This window comes from Lycium barbarum, chromosome 6 (genome assembly GCF_019175385.1).
Source record: "Lycium barbarum isolate Lr01 chromosome 6, ASM1917538v2, whole genome shotgun sequence".
In the NCBI taxonomy this organism is placed as follows: Eukaryota; Viridiplantae; Streptophyta; class Magnoliopsida; order Solanales; family Solanaceae; genus Lycium; species Lycium barbarum.
The window spans coordinates 122,605,374-122,628,356 of NC_083342.1; the positions used below are offsets into that span (position 1 = coordinate 122,605,374).

The following is a 22,983-nucleotide window of genomic DNA, read 5'->3' on the forward strand; positions in this document are numbered from 1 at the left end:
ATATATATAACGTGTCCCGGCCCTCTAGTGAGGGACTCGGTGATTAATATAGTAAATATGCGCACGAGAACGTGTCCTGGCTCGGGACTCAGTGAAGGATATAGCGGTAAGCACGAGCAGAATAAATAGCAACCACATACATGCAATTCATCTTTTTGAGACTCAGTGGATAAGCAACTAACCAGCTCTAAAGTGTAAAAATAATATTCATATTCAGTTCATCTTAAGTCTCATACAAACTATTACAAGAAACGTTTCAGATTTCATGTACGTATATCGCTTCAACATGGTATAGCTTTTGAAAGTCAAGTATGTCTCTAGTTGTGCAATTCTTTAAGTATAGGAACTTTCATGCATTATTCATTAGTCAATCATATTGTAGGCACATGACAATAACCTTAATGAAATATAGAATCATAAGTCATACATGAAACTAGAGAATAGAATCTACCCCAAGGTTCATATCGTTTCACACTTTCGTCTAGGACATGCCAAAAGAAGAAGGAATATGCTTTACATACCTTTTGCGTTTAGTTGTATTGTAACTTGTACTTGCTGCCCAAAAACACTTATCCTATATCAAGATGTGAAGAACTACAATTAGTCTACAAGGGCATTCAATACGTATTGTGACACTCACAATTCCTTTCTAACAATTAAACGACGTTTCGTTCGCATTCAAACCAACTAGCGTTACAAGTTAACATTGCTAATCGTTATTTCATATATTAATCAAGACTTGTTTAAACATGACTTAGGGAACTTGGGCAGTCCATGCACCATTCAAAACTGTTTCATACACATGGCTAAACAACACACATAGCATTTCCATTCTCACTTAGCAATTTTCCAGTTTTAACTTGCAACAACAACAACACGTTTAATGACATTACTTTCATGATTTTTGGAACTGTTTTAGCATCATTTTCATTCTTACAACAGCCCACAATCATTTCAGTTTTAACTTGAATCATGGCACTTTACATTCACTAAACGTTTGCAACAAGAATCAACATTCAACACACACAAATTTACTTCTAACCTCAAAAACTGTCCACGGTTTTGGACTTCCTTTACCCCTCAACATAATTCATTTCTTTAACACCTCAATTCACATATTCAACATGCATACAATACAACACAATGTCCATAACAACAACAACCCAAATGTGACACAAAACAGTCCCTAATTCTCCCCAAAACAGTCCCTACTACACGGCTACAACACCCTTCCACCATTTCATGATTTTCATCCGTTTATCCAACTACAATGCATTCAATCCATTTCCAATACATGTTCAACAAGATTAAGCATGACTTCATTAGAATCTTCAACACATGGCTCATTTTAAATTCAAGCAAAAACAGTCCAATATCCAACATGCAACATCACAACCAAACTCCTACAATCTTTGTTCATTTGCCTATGTTGATACATATTCAATTCATCAACAATACAAGCAAAATGAAATCAACCATGACTTCACCAATACTCATGGATAACTCTCTACTTCAACTACAACAACAATCCAACAACAACATGCATGAACTATACATTCAAATCGTCATGAAACACAAGAACAATAAGCATTTTTACCTTACAATCTTGTTCTTCACTTTGGACGAATTTTCCACACTATTGAGGTGCTACACTTCTTAGTTTCGTTTCAACAACTACTACATATTCTTGTACACTAAATGAGGAGTTGATTTGAGGAAGAGAACTGTTTTTTTTGGAGTTGAAATTCACTCACTACTCTTGGCTAGCTCTTAGCCGTGAGCTCCTTCTCTCTACACTCTACTTCTTCTAACTTTGAATGCTGAAAATGTGGAGTGAGCAGATTTGTTTGTCTATATGTCCCCCACCATGCCTTGGACATGTGCCTTACTTTATTTTGGGTCAATAACCATTGACCACTCCACACACTCTACACGGCTAGCTTTGTCCCTTTAATGGACTGATTTTTTTTTGTTTGGTCCCCCCAATCCCACTTAATAATATAATAGTGGTTAATTTAATACCCATTTTTCATTTGTGCTTCCATGCCAAACGAAATTGTAGTTAAATTATGACTTGAAACGAAACCGGAAGTTAAAATCTCTACTTCGTATCTTAAAATAGTCTTGTCTTTAACTTGTCACGTTTAGTTTAAAACGTCCCAATGTATGAAAATATAAGATGTAACACGGACTTGGACCACCCATGGTCCAAACTACTTTCAAGTCACATATTTAAAAACTTGAAAGTTGAAATTTTAAGTCAATTCATTTCCCACTTTTATCTATTGTACAGTACTAATGTATATTATCTATTGTACAGTAGTTGTAATTATCATGCGATAACTAGCCGTTGGATGTCAGAGGAAGCTTTTGTTTTTTGCCTTCCCCCTCGCAACTTTTTTTTTTTAAAACTGCCTAATAATGTACTCCTTCATCTCGATTTATGTGGCAATTTTTGCTTATTTAGAGTCAAATTAATTAAACTTTGAAGTTAAATTGGATTAGATTAACTTAATATTTTAAGATTAAAATTTATATATTTGAAAACTATATGAAAAATACTATAATTTGCAACTTTTCTCATATCAATTTGATAAAAAAAAATACATCTTAAAATATTAGTTAAAGATCGCACAGTTTGAATCTCGGGAAACGAAAAGTGCCACATAAATTGAAACAGAGAGAGTAGTTGAGATAGGTGGCGTGATGGGAGTGGTTTGTTTAGCTTAGGTGATTTTGGATATGTTTGGGTCATGAACTTCTTATTCCAATTCCCATGAGGCATGTACGTGTCCAAAAGGGGGACTGAACCGAGACATAATAATGTTACCGTTTCTGCAGCTAGACATCTTGCCCTCCAAAAGTGCAACGTTGGAGACAGAAATTTTAATAAGAGAATTTTGAAAAAATGCGGACAGAAACTTTGATAAACGAATTTTAAAATTGCAAGAACAACACATTTAGAGTTTGAACTTATATTATGATCTAAAACAATTTTGAACCATAAGTTTAATTCTATTAACAGTTATATACATAATTTACTTGTGCAACTGCGAATTTAACATGTGATGACGTGATGGAGAAACTGTCGGTAAGATTGTTCTTTAAGGATTTGGACTTAAAGTTCATTTCGACCTTTCAACTTGCCACTAGACGCGCAGAGTTCCACTTGAAGATTATGCAAGTTATAGATCTTAATATAACATATTTAATGGATCCAAATTGTGGAATTGGAGCTAGATAGCTAGCTTGTATAAAATAATGGGTTTGTTTCTAAAAATATGTTAGCCGGTGGATATATAAATAATTTCAATTTTTTATAGTCCAAGATCCATTAAGAAAATGGGTAGATCGTGTACTGGAGACAATTGTTGTTGCTTCTTTTATACTTTCCTATGTACGCTGTTTTCAAATGTGTACACGGTACACCGACGTCAGATATAATGGATTCTTGATAATACTAACAAACTGGCTCTATGGATTTCCTTTTTGGGGAAGTTGCACATTTTCCTGTTTACCCTTTCCCATACAAAGCAAAAAACAATTACTGCAATAACGATCCACATGGTTGTAGCCTGTGGATGTTTCATGGGCATGTGATTCATTTATGTCACCGACTCCAAAATACCAATTTTGGGAAGAAATTTATAATAAGCACATTTAGCCAAAAGAAAGGACTCCGCTCTACAACAACATATCCAGAGTAATCCTACAGGGAGGGTAAGATGTACTCCAGTGATCCTACAGGGAGGGTAAGATGTACTCCTTTTTAATGGTTCAAATTAAATATATATTTTATTTGGGGTAAAAACTCATAGCGCCGATGTCTAATGCTACATACATTTCTCATACAAACATTCACAGTTAAGCTTTGGTTAAGTAATACTCATATGTTCTCCCTTTAATTTTCTACTGATACAATTAAATTTCTTGATCTGATCACATAAAAACCGCATGTGTACAAGTATTTACCCGATATCCGTTTATATTATTTACTTTTTTCAAAGTTTTTTTACACCATTTCAAAAAGAATTAATTAATAGTCATATGATTAGAATATTTATTTAACTTACCCTTAACATTCCCCTTAAACATTTTACTTAATCAGCTTTCCGGATTGGAGCAGTAAGAGTACATAATTATATTTTGAAAAAAAAAAGTAATAACAAATTACTACTTATTTTTATAGCACGTCAAATACTTTGAAACAAATTTATATTATCAAAATGATTAATATATACGGTCAAAGGGAGTATATAAATTTTTATATATATATTTTAAAAAAATCTGTAAACATGCATGATGCATCCACTTATGGTTGATTCAACTAAAACATTCTTGATTAGCAATTGTGATATAATTTCCAGTTAACCAAAAAAAGATTCAACTAAACAATTCTTACCGTATGAGGCACGGAGTTGAGCATGCATGTTCCAAATACTTTTATGATGGTTTGTAGACTAGTACAGTATTTGTTTAGTTCATAGAACCTATTGACAACGTTTAATTTCCCAACTGGATCGGTTCCCCCCGCAATATTTCAGCTCATTTTGCCTACAAAAATTAGGAGCATATACGTTTCATATTTGACTTCAACTCACCTGATCATGAGTTGTTAACAGTCTAGCTAGCTATATAACAAATTAAAAAGATGAAGATCCAGCTTCTAATCTTTAAAAATTCAATTCAAGTTGGACTTTGATTAGTTTAAGGTAATACTTGGATGATTCCTTGATGGATCCTAAATTTTAATTTTCTTGTTTCAAATGAGTGGGAAAAGGATATAGCTTATCCTTCCATGCTGCATGTGGCATGCTTTATTTAATTCAGTGAGTTTCTTAGAAAAAAGGAAAAACTCGATGTTTGAAAGGTCTAAATTTGAAACAAACAACGTGGTCAATCTAAATTTCATTGGTCTTTTGACCATATAGTCAGTTTGACTTTTTTTTAGTTGCAATTCCTTTATCAATCATCTAAGTAGTTCGCATTGCTTGTGGCAAGTGGCAACGAACCCAAATGGACATACAGATAATCACGGCACTACATTTTGAAAATATCGCAACTACATCGGAGTACTATTATTTAATCAGTTAAAATGAGGTAATAAAATGGGCTGCCTGATAAATGTGAGTAACACTTTCATATGTCTCTGTAGATTGCCTCTATAGTTACATAAATAGAAAGAGAGCGCTTCCTTTTATAAGAAAAACAGAGATAATGAATCAGAAACAATTAAGAAGTTGACAGTTATTCATATTTGTGCATGGTAAGAGATAGTTAGTACTCCGTGAAATTAATCGAGATGCGTATAAGCTGAACCAATTCCACATTTTTTTTTTTTACAATTAGCTAGTTAATTTTCCAGGCACTATCAAGTATCGTTACTCGTGTCAGTTAAAAATAGGCTAATACGCGAAAGAAAATGACAGTTTTGAGCATTGTCAAGCACGTTTGTGAAGGTTGGTGAGTGGCTTCACCAAACCTTTCCAATTCATTATAATTAACTGAATTTTCATGTGGTACAGGTTTCGTTTTCTGTGTGACCAAATAATTAGTAGTAGTTGAAAACTAAAGAAAGTAACTTATGCTTGGTGACAAAAATAAATGATCTTAAATTTCTAATTATCGATTTCTTAGTTATGGAATTATACAGAAAACCTACGAATTTAAGAACATTTTTAGTTTTGGTTGACTTATTAATAGACTGTTAATGACCTTTTTTCCAAGCTCTAAACTTCTATTCCAAAAATATAAACTGTGAAGATCTTGGATGAGAACTATTTTTCCGCGACTTATATACAAAATAAAAACCTATAAAACGGTACTTCAAACACTTTACCAAACTAAATATGCTAGGATTTATTAACTTACATACACTGTAATAAAAATTTATAGCATTTGAATGCACCAATATAATACACCAATTGTTAGTTACAAGTGAAATTTCCTGGTTCTTAATCTCTCAATATAATGATTGGCATTCTTTCCCTCATTGCTTATTAGTCAGTGTACTATCATCAAGTTTCAAGTAAGACAAATAATTTTGTAGATTTTTTTTTTCATACCATTTACAATTTGATTTTTTATTTATTAGCACAACAGTACAACAGCAATCAAGCTTCAGATTAAGAATTAAAAAAATAAAAAGGAAAAGTCATACAAATACAACTTTTTCAAATGGTAATTAAAAATATTACAACTACTTTCAAAAAATTACATTAATACAACTTATTCAAAATTTGAACTTCTTAATGACAAAAATACAATTTTTTAGATTCCTAATATCTCAGTAATACTTAATTTTTAGGAGTTACCACCATTAATACATATTCACTTTGTACTTTCTCTTTCTTTCAAAATCATCCCCCATCTCCATAAAAAAAAAAAAAATCTATGAAAAGGGCATGAGAGATAATGTAATTTCCATATTCCATCTATCATTTTAAAAAGATTTTTTTTCTTTCGTTTCCTCCTCTTTATTCTTCTTTTTTTATTTTCACTGGATGATTGATGCAATTATTTTTTTGTGCTTAAAAGAAATTATTTGAATATATTACTATTAATATTAAGAAAAATACACGAAAATATATGGTATATTGTATAACAAAAGTACATGAAAATATACCTAAAAAGTATATGGTATATTCAAATTGGCAAATTTAACTGAAAATATGATAACAAAATATTTGTGGATATAATAGTAGAAATTAATATATCTAAGTATGTACATTATATACCTAATATATGAATATACTACTCTGCATGTCAATCACTTGTACTCTATAATAACATATATGGTAACAATATATGATATATAGATAGAATATATATATAACAGATATTACAACAATATACTTGTTCATAAATTAGCTTTATTTTTTTGGGTTAAAATTCATGAATTAGCTTGCTAGTAGATTGTGCTGGAGCTTTTTTAGATAAGAATTTATTGTGTTTTTATATGCATTTAATTATGTTAACTAATATAGGGAGTCTCCTTATTTTTAGATTTTTATTTACAGCAATAATCTCCTTGTTTTTAGCTTTAAGTTGCACAATTTATAATATCTATATTAGTTGTAAATTATATAATTAACTCTTATATATCTTGTATTGATGAAAGTTGTCCAAATGAAAACACATATCCATCCAGGCCACTGAAAGCCCGAAACCAACAACCCCAGCCCGGCCCATGGCCCGCATAAGGGGGGTTGGTAAACAAAAAGAGAGTAGTAGCGGTCCATATCTTCACCACTAATTAATTTTTTTCCCTCTAATAAAACTGGATAATAATAGTATTATGGGAATAATTATGTGGGTATGTTACCGTCGTCACCCACCCCCAACATTTCCTAACCGTTAGATTAAACACCCCACACACATCATCAACCGTTCAAATCCATTACCAAACCGAAACCCAACCACCTTAATTAGTAGTCAAAAAAGCACACAAGAACGTCAATGGATGTTAAGACCACGTCCATTGTTGGGTCTATAAATAAGGCTCCAAAGTGTAAGGTTAAAACTCGCAAGCAGTCAGCGAACTAAAAATACAAGGAGGTTTTTCTCTAAAAGGGTAATAAAAGTTTGCTCCTTTTGGATATTTGTGAACCTCTTTTTCTCTCAAGTTCGCTGTTTGGGTTACTAACTTCTCCTTTTTCTTGAGGTAATTTTCAATTATGCTAGTTGAATATTGGTCTTTCTGTTGTTTTCTTGATGGGATTTTATGATAGATCTGACTGTTATTAATTTTGGGTTTTGGGAGTTAAATGATCATATGTGGTTTTGAAGTGATGAAAGTTTGTGTTTTTATCTGGTCTGTTTAGGCGTGGTAATGTTTTAACTTGGGTGTTGGAAACAGGGAAGTGAAGGAAGGGTTTGTTAAATCTGGAAATGAACTAAATTTCCTGTTTAAAATGCTTTTCTTTAAAAAACTAAATCCTTTTTCTAAAGTTTTGATCGTCTGAACTATGAACTCATGTTTGGTATTGTAAATCTTTTTTCTCTGTTTTTACTATCTTCTTTTATCTACGTAGTGTGATTCAATTGTCTTTTCTTTGTGGTTCTGAAAATTAATTAGAAATTAGAAGTAGCTGATTGATCTGGTAAGGCCTTGGCTGGCAAGAGTACAAGCTAGATCTGTGCTAATATGCTTCTGCCAACTTTGGAGGAAGATTCTAGCTCAACTCTATTGCCTTTTAAAAGTTGTAGATCCTTATCTTAATTGGTGGTCCAACTTGATATTTTATAGATAAAAGGAGATATTGTTGTGCTTTTGCTTTAATTTTGTCAGGTTAAGATAAATTACTTTAGGTGATATAATATATTAGGTGAGACTATTTTGCATAGAATCTCTTTTGGTGGTGCATTATCTGTTAGTGATTCTTGTTCTTAGGAATAAAGACTTTTAGCTAGCTGGAGAATATTGCAGTGATTCTTTCCTTGTAGCATCCGTTTCTCAGCATTTCACTGTTTGTTAGGTGATGATGTTGCACTTATACTCAAAGTGGTTCTTTTTAGCAATTGTAGCTTCTATTATATACTTGAACTTGTGTAATTGATTTTATCTTGTTGCAGAATGGAAACTTTCCTATTCACCTCCGAGTCTGTGAACGAGGGTCACCCAGACAAGCTCTGTGATCAGATCTCTGATGCAATTCTCGATGCTTGCCTTGAGCAAGATCCCGAGAGCAAGGTTGCATGTGAAACTTGCACCAAGACTAACTTGGTCATGGTCTTTGGTGAGATCACAACCAAGGCTGTTGTAGACTACGAGAAGATTGTGCGTGACACATGCCGCAATATTGGATTCGTTTCTGATGATGTTGGTCTTGATGCCGACAACTGCAAGGTCCTTGTTTACATTGAGCAGCAAAGTCCTGATATTGCTCAAGGTGTCCATGGCCATCTAACTAAACGCCCCGAGGAGATTGGTGCTGGTGACCAGGGTCACATGTTTGGCTATGCCACCGATGAGACCCCTGAATTGATGCCTCTTAGCCATGTGCTTGCGACTAAAATTGGTGCCCGCCTTACTGAAGTCCGCAAGAATGGTACCTGCCCCTGGTTGAGGCCCGATGGCAAGACTCAAGTTACTGTTGAGTACTACAATGACAATGGTGCCATGGTTCCAGTTAGGGTCCACACTGTTCTCATCTCCACTCAACACGATGAGACCGTTACAAATGACGAGATTGCCGGCGACCTTAAGGAGCATGTCATCAAGCCAGTCATCCCAGAGAAGTACCTTGACGAGAAGACAATCTTCCACCTTAACCCATCAGGCCGGTTTGTTATTGGTGGACCTCATGGTGATGCTGGTCTCACTGGTCGTAAAATCATCATTGACACCTATGGTGGTTGGGGTGCCCATGGTGGTGGTGCTTTCTCAGGAAAAGACCCAACCAAGGTCGACAGAAGTGGGGCCTACATCGTAAGGCAGGCTGCCAAGAGTATTGTAGCTAGTGGACTCGCTCGCAGATGCATCGTGCAGGTTTCTTATGCCATCGGTGTGCCTGAGCCATTGTCCGTATTTGTTGACACCTATGGCACGGGAAAGATCCCCGACAGGGAAATACTGAAGATAGTTAAGGAGAACTTCGATTTCAGACCTGGAATGATGTCTATTAACTTGGATTTAAAGAGGGGTGGCAATAGATTCTTGAAAACTGCTGCCTATGGTCACTTCGGACGTGATGACGCTGATTTCACATGGGAAGTTGTCAAGCCCCTCAAGTGGGAAAAGCCCCAAGACTAAGTGTGTCTGAAAGTGCTTGCCTATGTTTTTGTTCTTTGGTGTTTGCTTACGGCTCTAGAATCCCCTGTGTTTGCTTGTCTTTGTACTTTTTTAACCCTTTTTTTGGTTGTCCTGTTTCTATCGTGTTGGATATCTTGGGCCTTGGAAGATTATAAAAGAACTATTATACTACATAAAAATTAGTGCGTTTATGGAAATCTCTGGTGTTCTTCAGAAAATATATTGAAAAAAGAGGCCAAATGATGAGTGCCCATAACAGTAGTTGTGCACTGGGGAAGCCAGCTGTGATAATGTTTACTTTATGATCATTCGTTTGTTGACAATGAAACTGCTGTTAGAGTTCCCTTAACCGTGTTGACCATGTGTTTAAGGTGTAGATTTATTTAAACTTCAATTATGAATGAAAATAACTTTAAAAAGTTGACGTTTGAAGATTTTTTTTAGTTAAATAGTTCTTGAAGAAGGTTGGATTAGTACTTCTGTTGGTTGATGTAAACGTAAAATGTGGTCCTTTTTCAGGATGAATAATAGCTACTGTTGTATCCATCTGTTTCCCTTGCATATTATTTTAGGATCATTAATCAAAATATGTCAGTTTTCTGTGTATATAGGTACTTTACTATCGGTAGGTAAAGTCGACTGTTATCGACCAACAAAATCTTCTCAAATATAAACACCTTTCGTAATTCCCAGAGAGAAGCATATGACTAATATTCTTAGGGATTTTGCGTATGTTCGTTGTATTTTAAACCAATCGCTTTCGCAAAATTGGGCTTTGACAAAAACCAATTCGTAATTCAAAGAGAGAAGCATATGACCAATATTCTTAGGGATTTTGCGTATGTTCGTTGTATTTCAAACCAATTGCTTTCGCAAAATTGGGCTTTGACAAAAACCAACTCGCTGCAACTAATTTCGAGAGACTTTTGGTCAGAAAGATTAGATGAGGCTCAGTCAATCAAACATTTTCCAAGATTTTAAATTAGAATTTGCTACTACCTCACTATATTTGGTCCAAGTTGAATATGTAATTCCAGAGCAACAAGCAAAGGTATAACCTTTTTTTTTTGGCTTTTGTTTCTTTTGAACGTTATTTAATCACAACATTGACTTCGATAATCAGGTCATTCATGACGTTAGTACTAGTTTTCAAACTTCATCTCCACTTGAAAAGTGCAGACTGAAATACAACCGAAAAGCAAAATAAAAAGAGAAAGAAAGAAAATGTAGAAACTAAAGCTAAACGAAATTGTATGTGACCATCAAGGTTGTAAACTTATACTTTTATGTTAAAGGACCTTCCATCCTTAATTATAGATTTTAGGATTGAGCCGGACAAATGAAGTTCTAAAAGTCCCCGTAGTAGGTTTTCTATTGTGCGAATTAGTCAGAGCGGTGAAATTCGAACACCCATTGGTTAAAGAAAAGACTATGGAAGAATTTTTCTTATGGAAGAATGCTTGTGGCAAAGTGATAGGATTAAAAAAGAGGACGTTAGGATTGAACATTGAACCCTTGACTATTGAAACTAGTACGTAATACTACTTGAGATGGAATTGGAGTTGCTGCGGCATTGATAATATTAAAACCGGAAAGTTTTAGTAAAAGCAAATTGCATCCTAGTCAATTCAAAGTAAAATTCACCATGACCTGAACAGACTCACACCAACAAGTCTTTTGGAAGCAGTAAACAGCTGTGTCAGATAATAGTGGGGAGCGGGGCTTATGATTTTTTATGTTTCCTTGAAATGATACAATACACTATCTTTTTTTTCTTTTTACCATTAGTATCTTTCTTTACTTTTCCTTTTAATTCTTGAAGCAAAAGGATTTTGCATCTCTCGTTTAACTTAAACAACAAATAGATTCAAACACACGCCTTCTGTGGGAGAAGAACAGAAAAAGAAGAAAAGAATGACACTGTTCGAACTACTATAAGTTTCATAATCAAAATAGGCAATTGAAAGGAAGCTCCCAAAATTAACTTGGCCAGTTCCTAGCAAACATTTGCAAATTAAACGCTACAAATCGAGAAAGTTCAAAGTTGGCAAATACCAAAACACCAAAACATAGTTTTGTATTCGACTATAAATTTTCATGTAGCCTTATATGGCATGCTAAGCTTGTCAGGTGATGAAGAATCATGTCCTTGATTCAGCTCTGTAAATGAAAAACCAAAAGATGGTTAGTCTTGTTAATGAATTGCACTTTTGTATAAAAAGGGCTACATTTCACGATATCACTCTTTAGCATGCTCGAAAATAGACTTCAAATTCATTTACATAGAAAAGGAGAATACTCACCACATATATATATATATATAGAAGTATGTATGGACCACCATAGCAGGAAGATAGCAACACTTCTGACCACACAAGACAGATTGATCTTCTTATGATAAACCTTCTCAAAATCAGAAAATTCGGGAGCATCATATATGGTCTTAGTTGTGGTGATAAAAAAATCCATGTTTATGACTGGACCTTCACTGTTATTCAGAACATTTGCTGCTAGCCTTCTTTTCCTCTTATTTTCCAATTCCATCAGAATTCTTGCTTCTACTCTCACTCTTATATGCCTTGCGGTCAAAAGCCTGATCGAACTGTTCGTGATTGTAATCCTCATCTTAAAGAGACCATGAAAATGAACATTCCAGACCAAAACATACACGCGGATAGAATAGATATTATGGCAAAGTCAGGACAAGATGGTACTTTGGTAGTTTGGTTGATATTAATTCCTACTGAGAATACCAAAAGAGTGAAGATGCCCTTGTACAGATCAATATGATCGCGTTAGCTTGTCTTTCTAACTCAATTTTCTCCGAGTGTATTTCATTGTTCCTCTGTTCGACCTCCAACAGCTTCACAGCAGTTGCGCGCAATGCGCACAGAGGAACTATCAAGTAAAAAAGAGAAGGAAAAAAACAATAAAATAAACAAAAGAAGCAAGCAATTTGCTAAAAAGTAAATTTGGCGTATGAAACCAGGACTGCAATATTTATTTTCTGTCCTTATCTAAAGCCAATACCTACCTTCAGTATCATCATCACTAGTTATATATGCTATTCCAGTCTTAAGGAAACCAATACCTTGAAGACTTCCAATATCGTCAATTTCTGTATCTCCTATTCCAGCAATGAAAATCTGCAATTTGATCAACCTACATACTGAAACACTGGAATCAACATCCCAAGCCCAACCAGCAACCCACAAACAATGACAAGGCCAACGACAACAACAACAAGGTAACTTATGTAATCCCGAAAGTGGGGTCTGGGGAAGGGGGAGGGTAGAGTGTACGCAGACCTTACCTCTACCTTGGTAGGTAGAGAGGCTGTTTCCGATAGACCCTCGGCTCGAGTAAGGCAAACAATGACAAGGCCAGATAGAAAAAAATTATAAGACTAGGACATAGATATAGAACAAATAGAAGTAAAAGATTTGGGTTAATTAAGTAGATTAGTACATCCTACAGCAATGGTTTGACTCGACCAGCCTTGTGTAGCTCTCTGCTCACAAGGAATAAATAACAGGTACATGTTTTTTAAGCAAGTGATCCAACTTTATATACCAGCTCTTACTCGATGAAAGCTTTACAATTTATAATAGTGAAAATAATCCACCCTACTGTAAATGAACACTACTGTCCTGTTAGTGTTGGATAATGGTGAATAACATTCTTGTCTTGGTGTATTCTGATTATTGCTTTACAATCCATCGCTTTCCCCAACCTTTTTTTTCGGTTTAGCTTCTGCTTTTTCCCCCTAAGCTACTAGAAAGATGTTACAAGAGAGAGATCCCCATTGTCTGTCTTCCAATTCTAAAATAGAAAGTTTCATTACAAAGAAATCCTTCCTGATCAGTTTTCTTAATTAACCAGTAGTTTTCTCTAACACAAATAGTCAGAGACTGGTAAAATAGAATATTACTAACAACTTAAATGTGTTTCACAGTTCAAAAATATCTCGACACAGAGGAAAAAATTCCAACAGGGGATTTAACTTATAATAGTCGGGCTCTTCAGCTATATGATTTAAGATTTCTTTTGCTCGTTGATGCTTCAAATGCGTGCCATGATTGTTTTTCTTATCTTCTGTTACATTTAGATATGCATTCAACAAAAACATATAGTTATATGCTTACTTTAGTGGCAAAAATGCTTCGCATGCAATTTTAAGCAAACACTGAAGAGACCAATGAACTCCAAGGAGGAACTGCTAGCTAGAATCAAGAAATAGCATTCATATTAACCCTTCATCATATTGAACCTAAGCACAACTGGAGCAAGCAAATATTTTCTCTGCATACATGGCAAAATCCAAAACTAAAGCAAGTGTAGCAGTTGCAAGCCCCAAATTTATACAAAAGAAAAAGAAAAAAGAAACAAACCCCAAATGTAGGATACGTATTAAAATGGGGTAATGAGTTAACCTAAAGTTAAGAGGAATCCCAGGGTAATTTATTAGCTTTATGGAGAGAGTACTCTTTTTATTTCTGTCATCAGCCAGTGTTTAGCATTTCCCATTTTAGCATCTTATATATATCATGTAGTAATAGGGTTGTTTCCTTTATTATGAATGAAAGCTCAGTCTGCCTCCTATCTTCTCCCACTTTTCTTCTCTGCTTTACGCTGCTTCCTTTTCAGTATTTCCATTTACGTGTAATGTAACATTTCAGTGCAACGTACAGTCATGTACCAGCTCCGACCAGTAATTTAAGTGGGTGATTGAACATAAGAATTGTAAAATTGAAAAAAAAAAAAAAGTAGTATTGTATTTGTTTTTAAGTTGAAAATGGTATTCGAAAATTGAAGTTGTTTTGGACATGCAGATAATTGGGGTTATTTTTGGATTTTTGTGAGTGATTTGAAGTGAAAATTGTGAAAACAACATTTTTGAATTCCAAACAGTTTTATTCCAAAAAATTATAACAATCTTATGTCCAAACAGTTTTTGGACTAATGTTCCGGAAAAAAGTGAAAACTCCCGATTTCTTAGTTTTAAAATTTTGTGCATTGAAAATGTAAAAAAATATATATTTAAACAATGTGGTTATAACTTTAGCTACTTTTTTTTACACAGAGAGGTTTTGAACAAGAATCTCTCAACTAAATCACTGAATACTCTAGGAGCAATTACTGAAGTTAAAAATTTTAGCAGTTCAAACTCCATAAATTATTCATGAAGTTCAAAATTTCCCGTAAGGCGAAAACTTCAGCATTGTATATTGAAGTTCGAAACTTCTAAGATTAAACTCCAGCATATGGTGCAAAGTATTTTGTTTACATAGTTTTCAATCCACATTTTACATTTTTTTTGATTCTGTAAATGTTCTTGAAAAGGCTCATTTGGGCACGAACAAGGTTTACAGGTATAAATTAAGAATTATAATATACAATGACTACTAAGTACTACTTTCTTCGTCTTAATTTATGTGATACTTTTCGCTTTTCAGAGAGTCAATTTGACTAAATTTTGAAGCTAAACTGTATTATATTAACTCAATATTTTAAGTTAAATTTATATATTTAAAAATTACATGAAATATATTATAAATTAAAACCTTTTTCATATCAATTTGGTGAAGAATCTGGAAGCGAAAAATATCAAATAAATTGGGACAAAACAAAGTGTCACGACCCAGCCCCGTGGGCCGCGACTGGCGCCCTAGTTGGGCACCCAAACGTACCTATCCATATCGAATCACATACAAATAGCATATATGGCTATAACTGCTATATGCCGTCTCAAACTGTATCCAACTGTATCTGACACAAACATAAGCATATACATATATCGAAAAGCCGGCAAGGCTATCAAATATGTCCAAAAAGCCGACAAGGCTGTCAAATATGTCAAAAGCCGACAAGGCTGTCAAATGGCACAACGGCCCAAAACACAGATACAAATGCACGCCGACAAGGCTGCCATAACGAATAGAATCATACAAACACATCGGAACAGAAGTAGGCACACACACCCACAAATACGTCTATAGACCTCTAAACAAACCAACCGAATCATATGGCGGGACAGGGCCCCGCCGTACCCCTGAACAAATACATACACAACGAACGAAACTGTATACCAAAACATATGCTCTGAAGTGAGAAGAGCACTCCGAACAGCAAAGGATGATGTCCTAAACTGGTGGATCACCAAACTGCGCATCTGTACCTGCGGGCATGAAACGCAGCCCCCCCGAAGAAAGGGGGGGTCAGTACGAGATATGTACTGAGTATGCAAAGCAGAATATACAGAAAACAAACCTGAGACATAAAAGAAACAGAAGTGCCGAACATAAGTGCAAATCCAATCATATCAAAATGTTTAGTTTCAAACATGTAAATCATGCATAGGGTACAGAAGAATATGGTCGCCCGCCCGTCGATGGCGCCATAACACAGCATAACACCAAAAAGTTTCAAATCTCCGTATCTCCGTATCCCCGTCACATATCACATCACCGCATAACGCCATGCACAGCATAACACCAAATATAAGTGGAACCCGACCCTCTTTTGCGAGTAGCTCGGTGAACCATAAACACAGCATAACTCCGGAGTGTATCAAAACGCGCACGATAACAGAACCGGCCCGGGACTCGGCGAAAGGAATAACAGAATGCACGAATAGAGTCGTGAGTAGTCATATGCATAAAATCATTTTCATAAATTCAAACATAAGCAAAATGGTCATATTTGAAAATCGAAATAATAGTTATACTAATCTTTCAAAAGTTCCCGAATTACATAAAGGGAAGTCGCGGGACCCACGGACGGGAATTTACCCAAGTCGGGCCCGCTTATGGAAAACATACTCATTATACATAATGCAAACTCTTATAAAAATATTGGAGCAATCCGAGCATTTATACGAAAGATATGACATTCAAAATTTACGAATTCTTTAAAGTGAAACCCTTTTGGTGCAAAGTTCGGAGAACGATTATTTCGAATACATAAAGTTTCATATTTCATCAAATCATGCATAAGAATGCCAAAGAACATATACGGATCATAACATGCTCGGATGTCGGATTTGGAATTTCCTTAAGGCTCTAATTTAGCCTATGAAAAACTAAGACATGCCAAAAAGAAAGGAAGTTGCCTTACATACCTCGAACGCACTCCAAGATAGCCAATCTAAGTAAATCCCAATCTACGCCTCGGGCTCCCCAAGGTCTACAATTACGCCAACGAATACCAAACATTAGCTATGGGCACTTAAGCCATTCATTCCAAACTAATCATTAAATTCTACAGAAAATTCGGCAGCACTTCCCCTGTAAATAGGCCATCCCGAGAATTTATCTCGCTCAAAATCAACAACAACAACCACAATAACCAACCTAGTAACATCGATAACCAATTCGAAAGGCAAAACAACATTAATAGCTTTCTTTTACATCTTTCAACAACTTTCCAAATATTCGTTTCGACGACTTACATTCAAGCCACATTATCGCCCATACATTCGATTATTAACCCAAACCCATACTAACAACATTCAAGAACATTCTAAACAATTCACATAATATTTCCAACGATCCGAAATTTTTTCCACTGTTGGCCGAAAACAGTCCCCTTTAGCCGAGCAGCCCTCTTTTCATTTTTCCTCATTTTCAAGTCATGTTTTGCGTCACAATCCACAATATAACAATATGACTTTCATAAAATATACAAATTACACCAACGCACAGTGAGCCTCAAAACAGCCCGCATAATCTCAACATCAATCTTAAGTCATTAAATGCTCAATTCCATACTAGAATTCGTAACGACGACACTAAAGCGCTTAAGCGATAATAATGCGATCTTCGGCATATTATATGACTCACATTCGTCCACACTACACATATACATATGTTAATGGTTCTCATATATAAAGATTACATTAAGTGCACCAAAATCTCCAAATCAGTCCGCACATTTACCATATCAATTTTGGGACATTAAACTCTCATTTTCAACATAAAAGTCACCACAACAACCATTACGACGCTAAGCGATATTAATTCATTCTTTGCCAAACATTTGGGACCATATATACGACCACACCCACCTATGTACATATAGATGGTTCTAATTTATTTTTTCACTCTACAACAATCAACATGAAATAAGAATTAATTCATCAATTCCATTTTCCACACCCATGTTCACGGCTAGAACACCCATCACACAACCCCACTTCCAACATACTATATTTCATAATTTCCATCCATATTAACATACCATAACATGAATAAAATGTTCACAACACATAAAACAAGAGCAAACTTACCTTTCTCCTTCAATTCCACAAATGGGTTAGGGTTTGCAATCTCTTGAATGAAGGACTTGATCGCTCCAACGACACCTCCACGCTACTTAGGGACCTCAAAATAGTGGGTTTGTACCCAAGAATTAATTTTAGAGAGGCAAAACTTGGACTTGAATTTCCATGGTCCAAGCCGTGAGGTTGGAGGGAGTATTGCTCTCCAAGGTCTTGATTTTTCTCTCTCTCTAGTGTTGAAGTGGAAATGAGAAAAGATGACTTAAGGGTCATCTTTTAAGCCCCCAAAATATCTCTATTACCTTTGGCCCACACAATGTGTTGGACCAATTAAAATTGGCCACACAATGTGTGGGACCTTTTTGTGGACCACACGGCTACAAGGCCATTTTTGGGCAAGATTTTTAATTCCAATTTTATGTTGTGGTCCCAATTTTTCCTAAGTGTTCAATGCCCACAATTTTATATACAACTTATGCCTCCGAATAAAATCAAATGGTCAAAAATCCTGACTTCAAATCCCGGAATAGTCTAGGCCTTAAATTATCATAGTTAATCCGGATTGTCCCAATGTATAAAAATACGGGACGTAACACAAAGGGAGTAATTACTAAGGTATTTGGTTTGATATTGAAGCTTGGGCTTGGCCTTAACTGTATAAAAATTTGTTTCCGATGATACCTCAGCATCTTTAAAACAATTTTTATCGTATGTGAATAAAAATAATTACTACTCCTTTTATACCAAAATGAGCAAGGAAATCAGAATCATAAATTGCAGACCCGGTGTAGCATTACAATTGGAGAAGTAGAATAGCACAAGTATTTTTCTGGTCTCTGCTTCGCTGCCATTGCCAGCCTATGCAACCGTCCAGCTACCTCCACGTGTCCCTTTTCATGTTCATTATCAACCTATGCTCCCCTTTTGTCTTACCTCTATAATATCCTAGCAAAAAAAAAAAAAAAAACAGAGTTTTGACTCCATATAAAAAGCAAGAAAGCGTTTCTTTCTTTTTTAACGTCATTTATCCTCTTATATGTTGCTATTATTATTATTATTATTATTATTATTTATTATCGTTGGTTTACACTTTCTATTACTACTAAAACAGCCGAGGGTTTCGACATGTGTGTTAATAAGTGGAACTAAAATTCCAGTTATTCACTATCTCTTTCTCTGGCGATGATAATCTTTCTGCAGCACTGAACATCATTTTGTAAGTTTCCTCTCTTTTTCTAAAACGCCTAATCCTTTTTTATTTTATTTTTTGGTTTTGTGTAGTATGATTATTTATTGTAGAATAGGAACTGAGTCGGGTTACAAAGCATATACAAACCTCTCAAGCTCCCCTTTTTGCATGATGAGTTTAACTACGTACTGTACTTCTTTACATTCTTGCGTCCGTTTAATTATAGCTCCACCCTTGTTTTCTGGTTTTCATTTTCCCATGTTATGTTTTCCTTTGGACCATGGCTCCAAAATGAAAGTCAAATAAAGTGACTAATTGAGAAACAGCCTCCAAAGAAGAGTAGCAAAAATCTAAAAGAAGGATATTGAGTTGTGAGAGAGATAGTGGGAGATGACAATGAAGAGGCTCACCTCAAGTTTTGTTGCATTGACTAAATTGGTTATTTAAGGGCAAAACGATTGAAGTAACTTCTAAGAAGCGAACAGGTAATTTGTACGTTGCTAAAGTTTAAAATAGTCGACGGAAAGGATAAAAGTGAATGTCAAACTATAACTTTTCTCTCTTGACTACCCTTGTCTAGCACCTCGTTCACTGAAAGCTACTTCGCCGAAAAGATTTGTCTATGTCTCTGCTGTGTGTATACATAATATAGATTTATTATTAAAGGAAAAAGAGATGTATATATTATGTAAGGTGTTCCTATGTGTATAGATGATCGGGTATCTTTTGTAGAGAACCATATTTTAATGTCGTTTCTCTACTTTTTGGTATATTTCTTGTATACGGGGTTTCCTTCCCATCATTAATACAATCGCTTACCTTATGAAAAATAGTTTTGTAAGGTGAACCTGCTTAAATAAGGAAGAACTCTGACTCATGCCTGAGCTTGCATTTTCGTGTCCCGTCAAACTAGTTTTTGCACTTTGTGTGTTGCCCCCGCCTTTCTTTACTCCCTGAGATCTTTACCATCAGTCAAAATCTTCACCTGCCAATCCGTCCTCCTTGTATTCCTCAATTTCGCCCTGACTTTATCTGCATAGAATTACAAGCTCATTTAGAACATGCCTTCTGATTTATTTTATTGATTTAAGTACTGGATTTCATTCCCATATCCTTCTTTGACACTGAATTTATTGACGCAAATGCTAGATGTTTTGTGTAATTCGTTCATGGCATATCTGGTTAATCGGAAATGGTTGGAGCGACTCAAACTTCCAACTTTATGGTTGGCGGTGGAGTCCACTAGATCAATCCTCTGTTTTCATTTTTGTTAGTCTATAAAAATTTCATAACTCAACTATCTAATCATTGTCTACTTTGTAGGTCATGATGCGTCAACGCTTTGCAAGGATTCCACGTGTCTTGAGTTCTCTAGTTGGTTCAACCATTTCCACGAGCACTAAAGATCTAAGTACTCGGACTCGGGTGCGGGTGTCCGATACGGGTGCGGATCTAGAGGTCGGATCCTTCATGATCTAAATTTTAAGATTCGGGGATACGAATACAGGTATGGATACGGGTGCGAGGATCCGGCTAAAAATAATTGAAATATCTAAAAATAGAACTATGGAACCTAAATTATGAGATATTATGTGAAAAACATGAGGAGAAAATATTGATCAAGAGGAGAATCCCGGAAGGAGATAAAAGGAAAAGGAGTGACATAGAAATTTCAATATACATGGTATTCCATTTTCTTTAAGTCCATCTTAGCTTTTGTTTTGATTATAAAAAATATTGGATCTGTCCGGAATTTTTCTGTTGATTTTGGTCAAAGTACCCAAAAGCTGTTGACCAGATCGGGTACGGATCCCACACCCACACCTAGACCCATGTCCTGTCGACACGGGTGCAGCACCGAAAGTGAAGAGTCCGAGTAACTTAGCAAGTAAAGATCATTTGACTAGTAAGAACTATGGAGCTTTTGAATGTTTGCCTGATTGTATCATTATCACTATCGATCATTTGACTAGTAAGAACTATGGAGCTTTTGAATGTTTGCCTGATTGTATCATCGTCAATATCCTAAGTCGACTTGCCATAGATTGCATTCTGAAATGTCAAAGGGTCTGTCGGCTGTAGAAGGCTTTGATCTCTTCACGTATTTTGCCAACCTTACTTCATGATAAAGAGAGTTTTTTCATACAGTATGACGAACTTGACTTTTTCGTGCTAGAGGAAAATGATAGTAAAGAGAAAGTGTTCAAGAAAGTAAGCCTCAAACCGGAGCTTAAAATGAATAAGTACCATCCACGTCTTTTACATTCTTATCCAGGACTACTTCTTTTTGGCGACCATGTTTTCCCTTATACATTTTTTGTTTTTAATCCCATAACACAAGAGGAAATAACCATAAAGCACACGCTCGGTGCTGGCAGCATCTGTGGTTTTTATTTGTGTCCATTGACTAGGGAACTTAAGATTCTTTATGCTAAAGTGCGAAGTAGAGGCTGTCAATATTTAATTTACACTATCTGGAGTCAAACTTGGAGGAGAATTCGTTCACCTGCTTTGAATTCCATCCCTACTTATCTCTCTCCTGCAATTGTTAATGGTGCAATGCATTGGATTATGGATCGAGAATTTGGGGAAGAGGATGGCATCCCTCCTTGCTCAATTGCAATTTTGATGTTTAGATTGGATACAGAAGAACTCTCTCACATGCCTCATCTTGGAACACAACGTAGCTCAAGACAATCACGTGAATGCCGAACACATGAAACAATGTCTCTTCTAGTGAAGGAAGAGCATCTGTCTTTCTGCCAATTGCGTATTCATGAGAAAGCAATGGACATATGGATCTTGGAGGACTGTGAGATGTGGGCATGGATCAGAAGCTACAGGGTTAATCTTGATCTTGATGTGAATGTTTTCCCTTACCATTCGCCTTCTGCTTATTGCGAATCTGAGCTGATACATTGGGGCATGGCACAGTTTGTAAAGCCTTCAAGCATTCATGATGGTGAACTACTAATATGCTGGTCTCTGAGAGGATTGTTTCTTTATGATTTGGATGGTAATACGGTGAGGAGAATTGAGCCACAAGGAAGAAGCTCTACATTAACCCCATTCACTTGTATGCCTTACACCAAGAGCCTCCGTCACATTGTCTAACTCTCTTCTGTTTCATTTAACAGTAGTTTCAGACTGTCAATGCTTATTTCTTACTTGTGCTGGTTGTGTTGTGTATACTGTGCATTTGACCTGAACTTAGCCAAGGGAATCTATCTCATCAGTGGTCTTTTTTTGTGAAAGCATTATGTTGTTCTGCACAGAGTTCCTTTGGCGGTCGTTTTTGGGAATTCATTTAAGAACTTTATATCCCAGTACTTTAATTGAGCACTTGAGCTATATAGTAAGTAATTGCTTTGTAGATATATATACTACAGATTCACTTTCGGGCTATTGTTTGATTTCTAAGTTGGACCTTACTTGTCCCTATTCAAGAGATGAACCAAACTTTTGAGTGCATGTATGATATCCAGATGCTTATGCTTAGTATTACTATTTAGTGGTGGGTGTAACTGTATTTTTTTTACTGTTCACACTAATGATAAAATCTTCATTGTTGTTTGAATGCTTCAAGTTCCTATCCAGATTGCTTTACCTTACTATTAAATTTCCTACATCTAACAATTGAAACAATGTCTGTCCATTTTCTCAACATCTCGCTTCAGTCTGCAGCTCAAGTAAAAAGCTGAAAGCATTGCTGTTTTAGAAGATGCTGCTATTTCTGCACTATTTCACATATGCCTTGTCATT

At 35.5% G+C, this 22,983-nt stretch overlaps 2 protein-coding genes and 2 long non-coding RNA genes across 5 annotated transcripts; 2 read left to right on the forward strand and 2 right to left on the reverse strand.

The window, feature by feature from the left end:
- The first annotated feature begins 7,454 nt into the window (after window positions 1–7,454).
- Window positions 7,455–9,951, forward strand: LOC132598498 (S-adenosylmethionine synthase 1). 2 transcript variants are annotated; one of them, XM_060311414.1, is made up of 2 exons: window positions 7,455–7,573; window positions 8,575–9,951. In XM_060311414.1, the coding sequence occupies exon 2, from the start codon at window positions 8,576–8,578 to the stop codon at window positions 9,752–9,754; it is 1,179 nt and encodes a 392-aa protein (XP_060167397.1). In that variant the 5' UTR covers window positions 7,455–7,573; window position 8,575; the 3' UTR covers window positions 9,755–9,951. The 2 variants fall into 2 exon arrangements, with proteins under 2 accessions (XP_060167397.1, XP_060167396.1); XM_060311413.1 differs by having other exon boundaries at window positions 7,476–7,663.
- Window positions 9,952–11,675: 1,724 nt separating this feature from the next.
- Window positions 11,676–15,019, reverse strand: LOC132600103 (uncharacterized). Its single transcript, XR_009567122.1, has 2 exons — window positions 12,789–15,019; window positions 11,676–12,652 (listed from the first exon to the last, which is right to left on the reverse strand). It is a non-coding gene; the product is annotated as an uncharacterized LOC132600103 (long non-coding RNA).
- A 505-nt stretch (window positions 15,020–15,524) lies between these two features.
- LOC132600104 (uncharacterized) lies at window positions 15,525–18,421 on the reverse strand. Its single transcript, XR_009567123.1, has 3 exons — window positions 18,042–18,421; window positions 16,875–16,939; window positions 15,525–15,932 (listed from the first exon to the last, which is right to left on the reverse strand). It is a non-coding gene; the product is annotated as an uncharacterized LOC132600104 (long non-coding RNA).
- A 208-nt stretch (window positions 18,422–18,629) lies between these two features.
- LOC132600105 (uncharacterized) lies at window positions 18,630–22,718 on the forward strand. Its single transcript, XM_060313220.1, has 2 exons — window positions 18,630–19,248; window positions 20,545–22,718. The coding sequence occupies exon 2, from the start codon at window positions 21,457–21,459 to the stop codon at window positions 22,333–22,335; it is 879 nt and encodes a 292-aa protein (XP_060169203.1). The 5' UTR covers window positions 18,630–19,248; window positions 20,545–21,456; the 3' UTR covers window positions 22,336–22,718.
- Window positions 22,719–22,983: the final 265 nt, after the last annotated feature.